The sequence below is a fragment of the Nannobrachium achirus genome (genome assembly GCF_963921795.1).
Source record: "Nannobrachium achirus genome assembly, chromosome: 14".
NCBI lineage: Eukaryota > Metazoa > Chordata > Actinopteri > Myctophiformes > Myctophidae > Nannobrachium > Nannobrachium achirus.
In genome coordinates, this window is record NC_137821.1 from 37029643 (window position 1) to 37042370 (window position 12728).

At 42.7% G+C, this 12728-nt stretch overlaps 1 protein-coding gene across 1 annotated transcript; it reads left to right on the forward strand.

Annotated features, from left to right (window-relative positions):
- Positions 1-503: 503 nt before the first annotated feature.
- On the forward strand, positions 504-11697 carry rnf175 (ring finger protein 175). The gene is made up of 9 exons (XM_080742124.1): positions 504-564; positions 1313-1350; positions 1978-2119; positions 5741-5895; positions 6699-6806; positions 7055-7175; positions 8328-8461; positions 10521-10622; positions 11406-11697. Exons 1-9 carry the CDS (start codon positions 544-546, stop codon positions 11524-11526), a joined length of 942 nt encoding a protein of 313 aa, XP_080598250.1. The 5' UTR covers positions 504-543; the 3' UTR covers positions 11527-11697.
- The last annotated feature ends 1031 nt before the right edge of the window (positions 11698-12728 follow it).

Sequence of the window (12728 nt, forward strand, 5' to 3'; positions counted from 1 at the left end):
CTCCCATGGGCCTAAGGTTTAGGGTTAGGGTTAGAGATAGGGTTAGTGTCGGAATGGAGACATGTCGGAAAGGAGACATGTCGGAGTGGAGAGATGCACCCACGAGTCTGGGCCTGGGGCGACTTTGAAAGAGGGCGACTTTTCTGGCATTCTTTGAGTGTATCCGTCTGTCATTCAATGTTATGAGATACATAGAGGTTTCCTGTGTAAATAAGCCAAAAGGCTTAACAGGATCTCCTTTTAGTTGACCGTGTACCAGTGAACTGTACTGCCATGAAACTGTACTTTTTTCCTATGCAAACTTGAACTTCTAACCAAGTCTTAATCAATCAATCAGTACTTTTCCCAACACTGATCATAGAAATATAATGAAAACGTTTTCAGAAACCCTGCAGTAGGTGGCGGTAAGCACCTGAAAGCAGCGGTTGCAATCCAAAACCAAAAAAAAGAAGAAGAAAGACTGTTCCCTTTCGGCTCCCGTCGGCGTCCTGTTAGCCGAAAAGGCTAGCTGTCGTTAGCAGCAAATAGACACTTTAAACAGCCATGGCAGCTGTTCAACCACAGGTAGGATGCCGTTTTGGGGAGTTTAATGTCGGTTTCAACCTGCCCATTACATGGCGAAATGCTGCATAGAGTGTAACGTTGTATTTGCTCATAATAACAGACGACATGACAGCTGGTATGGGGATTGAATTGTCAGGAAGGAAAGCCTGAACTAGTTGTTGACGTGTTGCTGTTCAAACTGTTAGATGGCATTTCCACTGTGTTTGCGTGTCATAGTTTAAATACGTAGAGCAATTCACAAGGTTTAATCCAGAAATGAACCAGTTACTTACGCGTTTTGAATTGAGTGCAAAGGGGACCCCAATATAAACAAGCCATATTGAGCTTTCCTGTGGTCTTTATCCTTTTAGTTGCCCTAGTATCAATCACTGAACTCAACTCTACTGTCCTTGTACCTCTTTCCTATGCAAACTTCTAATAAATATTAAATCAATCAATGTTGCCTTAAACTGCATTAACACAGACTGCTATTGTATGTTTGTCTCTGTCTCTCTGTGTGTGTGTGTGTGAGAGAGAGAGAGAGAGATTCTCTTTCTGCGTTATCTCTCCCTCTCTGTGTATGTTTGTGTTTCTCTCTTTCTCGCTCACTATGTCTTTATCCTAATACCTATCAGTGGTTACATGTCTCCATGAGATTGGAGACATGTCCCCCTATCAATCTATGCCTTTAGCTCAATATGCCTGTCAATCCATCTATCTGTATCTATTCTCTTTCTAACTATACACCCTCTATCTCTATGTACTGTAGGACGATCTCCTGAAAATGACACAAAGGGAGAGCTGGAAGTAAGTAGACATTTCCAACTTGGAGTGACTGAGTGTGTGCATGCGTGCTCAAGTGTGCATGCGTGCTCAACTCAGATATCTTTACAAGGTGTTCTTTTGCAAGGTGTATCTTGGAAATTTCCCCCAGGCATTCTGTGTGTGTGTGTGTGTGTGTGTGTGTAGGCCTGTCACAATTATTACATAATCGTCTAATCGCAATTATTTTGTGATAATAGTCATAATCGTTTCCATGTTGAAAAATGTTCTTATATTTTCAAACATTTTCAAAAGTAGTGGAAATAGCCGATCTACGAGCTCCACTATCAATGTCCGTTTTTAAATATAAAGTCGTCAATATGTCAGCAATTTCTTTGTATATTTAGGTTCTGGTTTCGTATCGTATCTGCCATGTGCAGCTTCTATTTGACCTACCAGTCAAACAGAAGTGTAATTGTCAACAACAAAAACACATTTAAATCGTTAATCGCAATTATTTGAGTGACCATTAATCGTCATGTAAAATGTCATAATCGTGACAGCCCTGTGTGTGTGTGTGTGTGTGTGTGTGTGTGTGTGTGTGTGTGTGTGTGTGTGTGTGTTTCAGTATCTTGCTCCTGATCCCTGTCCTCCCCTCTCCTCTCCCTGCAGGGTCAACCATGAGCGTCTCCACGTCAAGCACCGGGGCCACGAGGCCATGCACGCCGAGATGGTCATGATCCTCATCGCCACGCTGGTGGTGGCCCAGGTGGTGCTGGTGCAGTGGAAGCAGCGCCACCACCGCTCCTACAACGTGAGTAGAGGCCTGTTCTCCGACCACCGAACCTTTCGTTGGAGAGTTCCGACTTTATGACGCGAAGCTCTCTGAACTCTTAATTTGGGCTAATACTTTTCAGAAGTTGCGAGTGACGTCATTTTGTAGTTGAAACGGACCTTTTCCGCCGAAAGGTCCGGTGGTCGGAGAGAGTATGGACAGGCCTTAAGCAAGGGCAGCGCCGTTAACCACACTGACCCCATTCTGGGCGCTGAACATTCTGCAAAGCAGATCTAAAGCTTCGGCAAAGTGATTTGGTGTAAATGGGGGTCTGGGGGGCGGCCGGGTGGGGGTTCTAGTATAGACCACTGAGGGACTCCGGTCAACTATGTATATACCATACTGCAACTTTTGTATTTATGTATTTATTATATATTTAAATAACGATTACTTTTTATATCTGGTTGATACAAAACCTATTTCCGTTCCCGTATATTCTTCGCAAACTTAAACTTAAACTAGCCATTTGTTGTGTTCTGGGTATGTACTGTAACTATGTTGATGCTGATATACAGTAGTGGCCAGGGACAGGTAGGGAATCCAGCCACTAGAGGATGCTGTTGGCTAAGGAGAGAATGAGTGCTGAGGCCAGGAGGAAAATGTTCATGGTTTGTAGAATAAAGATAATAAAGATGTCAGGGGAAATAAAACGACTTATGACTCTACAACGTGTATTGGCGAAGACGTGGTTGTCTACATACTCCTCAAGACCAATGCTATAGGGTCAAAACAACCCTACAACAACAAAAACAGTTGACCAAGAATAAGATGGAGGTCCTGATAAAACCCATTCATGTTGGTAGTTATTATTCATCACTTAAATAACACTGTTGCAGGCATTGACACTAAGGCTTGCCCACCTGCCCCTGGCAGGTAAATAAAACGTCAGGGCAGGTGAAGTTGGCTTTCAGGTTGCCCGACAAAGCAAATGCTCATTTGAGAGAGGACACAAATGTCTATAAACGCAACACGAGATATCTGTCTAAACACCTGAACGTGGCCAGTGTGCCGTGTCTTCTGGTCTGTGGAATGTAAAATAAGAGCACTATTTATATTTACCTATAATGTGCTGTTTTTACTGTTGCTACATTTAAAAATATAAAATAACAAGTGTGAAACCATAGACATATTCAATCATAGCTAAAGAATTTGGTATTTGGATTTGGAGGTATTGAGGTATGACATTTTATCGCACAGCCCCAGAAAGTAAAGAAATAAGTGTTAAATTGAGCGGTAATTAAAATCGTACCTATCATTTTATAATGGAAGATTTACTTTTCGGGCAAGTGGGCGTTACCTTCGGGCAAGTAGAACATGACCTGTACTTGCCCGATGGGCAAGTGCCTCTGAGACCTTAGTGTCAACCCCTGCTGTTGTGAATATGACATTTGTCAATATTGAGCAACTGCTGTACATGGCCCTGCTTAAAATGATATGAGAAGCACATTTTGTTGCACTGTATAACATTAGGTAGGTGTGGCTCTCCACCTCAGCAATCCATCTCCCAGGGTTCTAGCGCATTGTAACAGGGACAGACCGTGTGTTACCGGCTGATACCGACAATAAGCCACTCCCGACCTACTTAGATGATAGAGAACTGTTATTTTTCATTTAGGATTTTTAATTTATAGCTTAGTTTTTTTGGGCATTCTATTTCCAGTGATGTAAATGTATTTTATATGTTCATCATGCTTCTTTTTATTGGCAATTTGATGAATGTTTTGCAACAGGAGCTGTTGAACAGAATACTTCCTTTAGCATTTATTGCGACTGTTAGGTCGCAGTTACTTGCACTCCTATACTATCCAAACCTCCACCGGCTGTCAGTCCCTCCGTCCCTCCGTCAGTCTGTCAGTCACACGTCACACTTTTGCCCTGCTCATATCTCCGCAACCGTTGCCCCGATCCATGCCCAATTTTGCACACACACTCCTTACCTGCCAAATTACAACCTCCAAGGACCCCCGGAGCTCCAGGGACCCCAGGTCCCTGGGGGACCCCCAGATGTAAAAATCGCACCCGTGCGAAGTGAGCGGTGCAAACTAATTCCTGCGCAAATCAGTGTTGATAGGCATGCATGGCAATATTCTTTTTGTTGTGTATGATGTCAGTCTAGAGGTCTGCTCAGACTATATAAGTCTTTATTGTCATTTCTCATCAGTTAGTTGACCAAGCTACGGATTGTAGCTTGTAAGAGTGTCATAGTGTAATCATAAGTGACCTTATTTACCTCCAGAGAGGCCTCCAGAGAGGCGAGAAGAGGCCAGAAGATGAATATTTTAGTTTTTCAAGGTCTGTTCATTTGTATTTTAAACTTGTATTACCTGCCTATCATTTATAACCTGTAAGATTTTCCACAGTCTGTCTAAAAGTGTGGTTATTTTATCGCTTATAAGTGATATTCATCTAATATAATTTTGAAATTCAAGGTTAGCACCGCTCAATAATTTTTTATGACGTATTTTACGCGGCCTAAACACGTTATGACGTATTTTACGCGGCCTAAACGCGTTATGACGTATTTTACGCGGCCTAAACGCGTTCTAAATCAGGGTGAACCAATCGAGTGCCTCTGTGACTATGACATCATGGACAGATCAACAGAATCGAAGTGTTTCATTGGTCTAGCGAACTCATGTCATCATCATTTGTGACATCATAGTTTTGGTAAAAAAGAGGTCTATAGGAGCGGTTAGCACCGCTCAAAAAATGACCAAATATGCAAAAATGACCAAATGACCACCCCAACGGGGCTGCTCACGGGGAATTCCCGGGGACCACCGACTCCTGGTGCTCCAGAACGGATGCAAAAGTGGTGACGCCCCCAGTGGAGGACCCCCTCCACTGCAGCTCACATAAAATGCCGTAACTCGGGCTAGGAGCGTCCGGGAGAGCCGGGGCCGGTACCTATTCGTCCGCCAAGGCGGCGCGGAGACCCCACCCCTCATTTCTCACATGGCCCTCTAGTGCCACAATGAGGCCGATTCTTGCAAAACACATTTTTGGACACTGCTCCTACATTTTTTGCCCTAAAATCACGCAAATCGGTACACAGTATGTCTACACTCATTTCATCAACTTGGATCTGTCCCATATTGCGCCACCTTCAGGCCGATTTTTAAAACACATTTTTGGCCACTGCTCCTACAATTTTTGCCCTAAAATCACGCAAATCGCTACACAGTATGTCTACACTCATCTCATCAACATGAATCTGTCCCATATAGCGCCACCTTCAGGCCGATTTTAAAACACATTTTTGGACACTGCTCCTACAGATTTTGCCCTAAAATCACGAAAATCGCTACACAGTATGTCTACACTCATGTCATCAACATGGATCTGTCCCATATAGCGCCACCATCAGGCCGATTTTTTCAAACACATTTTTGGACACTGCTCCTACAGATTTTGCCCTAAAATCACTCTAACGCCACCATCAGGAAGATTTTGAAAAATCAAATTTTTGCCCTATTTGCCCGATTAGGGAGTCTTACTGGTAAAGTATATCTGTCTGCCTGTCTGGATTAGCATTTTTACCCCATAATGGGGACACTAGGCTCATGTGGTTAAAGGTGTGTGTGTTCGTTCTCCATCCAGTTGGTGACTCTCCTCCAGATGTGGGTGGTTCCTCTGTACTTCACCATCAAGCTGTACTGGTGGAGGTTTCTGTCCATGTGGGGTATGTTCTCTGTCATCACCAGCTACGTCATCTTCAGAGCCACGCGCAAACCCCTGTCAGGCCGCACACCCAGGTACCACAATGTGCGCACATAATGCTTTCATATTAGAACTAATGTTAACGATTGTTTTAATAATTGATGAATGTGTTGACTATTTGATTAGATTTTTCTACGATTTAAATTTAGCCAGTGCAATGATAAGTATGTGGAATAAGTTATCTGAGTCCGAACACATCTGTCAATAACAATGTGTTTTACCACTCAAGACAAGAGTTCATTTAAGAACTATTTACGATATGTCACTGAATGGATTATCTGGTTGTTCAAATGATTTGATTGGTGTCTTGCATGTTGCAGTCTTGACGTTTAGCATTTAGAACAGTGGTTTCCATACTTTTTAGCTGAAGACCCAAAAGAGAAATTAGAGCTAGAGAAAATAGCAGATCTACAAGCTCTCAATGTGGTGCGATTTTAAAATGTATTTATGGGAATTATTTGATATTTCTTGACTTTGTTGGAATTGTGTTTAATTGATGAAAAGTTGTGACTTTTTTTGTTTAAACTTTTTAAATTTCTTTTGGATTTAGGAATTTAGGAAACAACAAAAAAGGGGATATTTACTTAAAATATATTATTTTTTACAAAAACTGCTCCGCTAACCAAAAATGGTTCCCGACTCCCGACCTACTGTTTGGGAAACGGTGATTTAGAATCTGTCTTCAAAGGCAAGTGGGAAAAGCTGTGTAGGAAATGATAGCCAACCTGTCAACATTAATATGTGTGTGTGTGTGTGTGTGTGTGTGTGTGTGTGTGTGTGTGTGTGTGTGTGTGTGTGTGTGTGTGTGTGTGTGTGTGTGTGTGTGTTTGTTTTTCAGGATGGTGTATAAGTGGTTCCTATTGATCTACAAGCTGAGCTATGCGGTGGGGGTTCTGGGCTACCTGGCCATCATGTTCACCATGTTCGGCTTCAACGTCTTCTTCAGGTAAGGACAGACATGGCTCCAGTTGCACAACGCCTCATGCATTTCAAGTAGAGACCGGAGGAAAGTGTAGAGCCAAGATGGAGGGCTTTCTGTTCGCTGTTATGTTGTTCTCTCATACATAATGTGGAAATGTGCAGTATATATTTATATACAGTATAATCTCGTTCCTCTCTCTCTCTCTCCCTTTCTTGTATTCTCCCTTTCCCTGTTTATTTCTCTTTCTGACTCCATCTCTCTCTCTGTCTCAGGATCAAAGCAGAGGATTCTATGGATGTTGGAGTGATAATGCTGTTCTATGGTCTGTATTATGGAGTGATGGGGAGAGACTTCGCAGAGATCTGCTCGGACTACATGGCTTCCACAATCGGGGTAAAATCAAATGAGTATCTCACAAAGACATGAGTCTGTCATGTACGTACTGTACATGTGTACATATGGGCTCATAAGAGAATGTGTCTGTGAGTGTGCAGGTGCATGATTACATGTGTATATGTATATACTGTATGTATGTCTTTGTGTCTTGTGTGAGATCTTCTCTGTGTCCGCAAGAAGGTGGAGAGGGCTCTGACTTTAGAAATGTATGTTATCACATTTCGTGCCAAGAAAAGAGATCTCTGTCTTTTGATATTTTTAATGCGAGCATATTAATATTGGCGTTTGCTACTGTATGACCGATCCACCGTAGCTAGTAAACCGATGCTTGTGAAGATAACCCAGAAATGAAAAGATCTCTTCCATTCGGTTCAACTTGTTCTGCAGGGAAATGGGATTATCTCTGGTTCAAGGTTTACACAGTACACACACACATAAACTAATATCAAATCACATGTTTGAGTTTTCAGATGTAAGCCATTAAGACCTGAGGCAGATTCTACAAATGCTTTCTAAATCAGTAGTTCTCAATCGTTTTCATGCCAAGGACCCCCAAATTGATACATATTTGGCCCCAGACCCTCCCACCAGAAAATGTTTTGTGCCAGGGACCCCCAGTAGAGAAGATTGGTGTTAAAAAACACAAAATGTTTTCAACTTTTTTCAAACCCTTTCAGGATTTTTCAGAAATGTAAAGAAATTGCAAATGTGCTGTTTAGATCTGCTATTTTTGACTAGCCAGCGCTAAAATGACCGGTTTAAGTAGTTAAAAGTCTTTGATCAAAGAGAGAGAAGTTGTAACTGAGGTTTGATATTTGTAATGGAAGCAAATAGACACACACGTTTTGAAAATAAGTTATTTGTGATTTTATGTGTTGCCAAATACAAATTTCTTGACTGTATGGGAGGCAAGCAGCCTCAGTGTCACAGAGCCGGGCAATTAGCCTTATTCACCTGGCGGCCATGTTTGAAGTTTGCATTGAAACCGGGTGGCAACTGGGGTGGCAACTTTAATGGTAAGATGGCCGCCGTGTGAATATGGTCAATGCTGCACTTTGCCCATACAGAGTTTGGATCGGATGGATTCAGAATCATGAATAGTTTTTGATTTGAATCAAGATTTGATGTACAGTACGTGTTTTGTTTCAGTACTACAACATGGGAGGCATGCCCAGCAGGAGTCTGTCGGACGACATCTGTGCGGTGTGCGGTCAGAGGATTCTGGTGGACGTGGATGAAGAGGGAATCCTCGAGGACACCTACCAGCTCTCCTGCAACCACATGTATCCTCTTTAGTCAGCCATGTCTAACCCATTTAGGCCTAGAATTAGAAGGATTCAAAAGACACTTATAGAATCGGGTCAAAATTCTAATGTTCACGACTTTTCAAAAATAGCAGATCTACAAGCTCGCAGCGCGGTGCCGCGCTGTGAGCTTGTATATCTGCTATTTTTGAATAGTTAAAGCATAAAATAATGATACACAAAATGTGTACCCGTTCTAAATGGGCTAACAGGAAGGAGCGCCTAGGAGATATATCCAGGGTTCCCACCATCATGAATTTTGAAATTAGTTCAGAAATCAGCTGTCCAGGCCTGGAAAAGGTTTGGAAGTAATCAAATGTTATGGAAAATGTTTGGATGTACTTATCTAACATGGTAAAAAGAAACAAATGTCTGGGAACCCAGTATGGAATCGTGACACGCAAAACACTGATCCTAAGCCAGGAATGGAACCTGTTTGAGACTATGGGGTGATGTAGTATCTCATCTAACCACCAGATGTCTTCCTTACATTTCCGTTCTCTGGCCTACTGGCAGTGTTCACATGACTGTCCAGTGGTTTATTGCGACCGTCAGGGAGCAGTTTACTATGAAAACCTCCACCGGCCGTCCGTCCGTCCGTCCGTCCGTCACACGTCACACGTCACACCTTTGCCCTGCTCATATCTCCGCATCAGTATGACATCACACCACATGTGTACACAAACCTTTGTGTACGTTGCTGTGGCAACAGTCTGTTGTTGCTGGTCTGTTAGTGTACGTTAGCAACCACCTTAGCAACCATGGTTTTACCCTAGCAACCAACTGTTTACCCTAGCAACCAACTGTTTACCATAGCATCCATGTTTTTTTACCCTAGCAACCAACTGTTTACCATAGCAACCAGATACGCAGAGCAGGGATCTCCATATATGGGCATAAACAGGTGACATCACACTGATGTCAGATACTCAGAGCAGGGATTTCTCCATAATATATGGGCATAAAAGGGATTCTGTTAGGGATCTCCATATATGGGCATAAAAGGGATTCTGTTAGGGATCTCCATATATGGGCATACAAGGGATTCTGTTAGGGATCTCCATATATGGGCATAAAAGGGATTCTGTTAGGGATCTCCATATATGGGCATAAAAGGGATTCTGTTAGGGATCTCCATATATGGGCATAAAAGGGATTCTGTTAGGGATCTCCATATATGGGCATAAAAGGGATTCTGTTAGGGATCTCCATATATGGGCATAAAAGGGATTCTGTTAGCTGTTAGTGATCTCCATATATGGGCATAAAAGGGATGCTGTTAGGGATCTCCATATATGGGCATAAAAGGGATTCTGTTAGGGATCTCCATATATGGGCATGAAAGGGATTCTGTTAGGGATCTCCATATATGGGCATAAAAGGGATTGTATCCCAGATGATGCCCTGTTAGGAGATCCACACTAACAGAATCCATATATGGTCCTACCGACAGCTGCTATAAGCCAACCCTGGCGATAAGGTCTGAGTCGAAGAAATGCTTCTTTCCTGGCAAGAATTGCCCCTTTATACTGTAGGGCTCGTTTGTGTATTGTATGACATCACGCCACATCATCGGCTGAGGACTGTGTGATGTCATCATATCTCCATATATGGAGACATAAGTTGCTCATGCCCAAATATGGGCTGGTGAGGTCAGACTTAGTGTGATGCGTAGCTTATCTCCATATATGGAGATTCAACTTCAATGAGTAACCATGGCAAACTGTCAACTGCCCGTATGTCTTGATAATTGGTAAAACAAACTTTTGGCCTATTTGTGGAGATAAGCGACCAACGGTCGCTTATCTCCCGATTAGGGAGTCTTACTGGTGTAATGAGATTATCTCTGTAAACAAAGATAGACTATCCCTCTTATAGTTTTAAGTGGTATTGAATTTGCAGCTCAACAAAAGATAATTCATCCTAGTGTCCGATTATTGTGAGAGTTGTGACTATATTTTATCACAATAAATGGTAATAACGATTATCGTCCCCGTTCCTGTGGTTGTCATGCCTTAACCTTTGCCCCGCCCCTCAGATTCCATGAGTTCTGTATCCGTGGCTGGTGCATTGTGGGCAAGAAGCAGACGTGTCCGTACTGCAACGAGAAGGTGGACCTGAAGAGGATGATGAACAACCCGTATCCTTTTCATTCAGGATTTATTCAACATTCATTGACTGACTGAATGAATGAATGACTGGAATGTTAGAGTGGTGAGGTTTATGATGGCAGTATAATACTAGTAAGACGCTTCAGGGAAACATAAAGGGCGAGGTCACATGTCGCACATATGGGAATACCCATACTGTATATGGACTTTTACATAGGTGATGTCACCTGTGATATCACCAGTGATGTCACAGTGATGTGTCAAGGGAACCAACCCATAGACTGTAAAAATGTGTACACACACGGCTTCACGTCTGTGAAATTTCTCATGGTAAACTGCAACCTTTGGTCGCAATAATTCCCCTCCCAATGTCCACCTCATGTCCGTCCATCAGTGAGTCTCGCTAATACACAACATTTTGTTAACTATTGAGTCCCTCCCTCCCATAGTTCCTCCCTCCCATTCCATCCATGAAGGCAGGTCACAAAAAGGTTTTAAGTAACACATTTAACGTAACACTCACTCACATGGGTCTGTGGCGCGTCGCTGATTCCCTGTGGCTTTCTCAGACCGCTCAGAGACAGCTCAGATTGTTGTTTAACACACTGTTTAACCGAACGCTGCTCAGTCAGCAATAACTCTCCTGTCGCTGTTCTATAACTCGCTGTTTAGGGATTTCACGTGGTCGTGTTTGGGGGGAATTGCTGTTTAACCGAACATGTGCCGCTGTTTCAGCGTGACCTGGCCGTCGCTTCTCGCCCTTAGGGCGTCTTACTTGTTCATTTGTGCTCCTTAATGTAATTCCCCTCCAGTTGGGAGAAGACGCACGTTCTGTACGGACAGCTGCTGGACTGGCTCAGATACCTGGTGGCCTGGCAGCCCATCATCATAGGAATCGTCCACGGAATCAACTTCTCCCTGGGCCTAGAATAGAGCCCTGCAGAACATCCCCGCCCTGCCGCAGGGCATCCTATAGAAACACGAGGACCTCACGCCAATGTTGGTGAAGGTTTGACAGGAAAATGTTTGGCCCTAACACTACCAGGTGTCAATGCTGCATTTGAGACTTTTTTTTTGTTTGTTTTAGTTTTTTTTATTTTTACATTGAGGTTTAATTTATGCAGCTATACGCGCTGAATGATGCCAAGTTACCACGCCAACTGTGGTTGCTATTTTGGCATGCTGTAGCTGCATAGCTGGGATGGTATTTCAAGTGTTATAAGATTGTATTGTAACAAAAAAAAAAAAAATACAATACAGTTTGACCCTACAAGCTATGGCTTGGCAGAATAATGGTGTGCAGGATAGTGGCAATATTAAATTGTGATGCAAGTTCCAGAGTATGTAAAAAGAGGACATTGCGGTTGCTCATGTTCATTTGGTATTATCTTGAAAGCTACTAGCTGGGTTGCCATGGAAATTGTTGTTCACTTTGCCTATAGTGTGACCCTAGTTTGGCCAAAATTAAAACTTGGCACAGAAGATCTATCGTTATGTAATAGGCAGATTGCAGGATAAACTCTACAGATTTCTGTGACACGATGGTCAGCTACACTGTTGCAGAGTCACCGTTGGAAGAGTTGCTCAACGTCCTTGTTTGACGTCGTCAAGCGCGTGTGGGAGCGACAAGTGAGGAAAATACTAAGGCTTGGGTTAAAAAGAAAGAGGAACTTGCCGATGGCAAGAAGTAGTATTTCTTTCCCCATTACAGGCAGTAATTTATGTGCAGAGAGTAGAGTAGTGTAAATGGTGAAACAAAAAAGTATGATTGATTAATGCTTCAGTGCTGAAATAAGTTTTAGCCATCTTAATTTTTTTTATTATTACTTTTTAGCTCTTGTGGGGAATGTGGGCATCATATTGTGTCTTCAAGTCGCTGGCTTGTAGCCTGTGGCTTTGTTGCCACTAGCGTGAATGCAGCATAATGATGGTAATGTCTGATTGTCTGTTAGTTCAAACCACTTTGTTATGGCAGGGTGTAATGAGCAGCATAGCCTCTGGAGGCCACTAGCAGGCCATTTAGACTATAAAGGGCCATCTACACCAAGAATGAGAACTATGAGGACAATGACGTGAACACTGAACAGCCACACTGATAAACAATACCGTTCTGTAAATATTTTGTACGCGACACC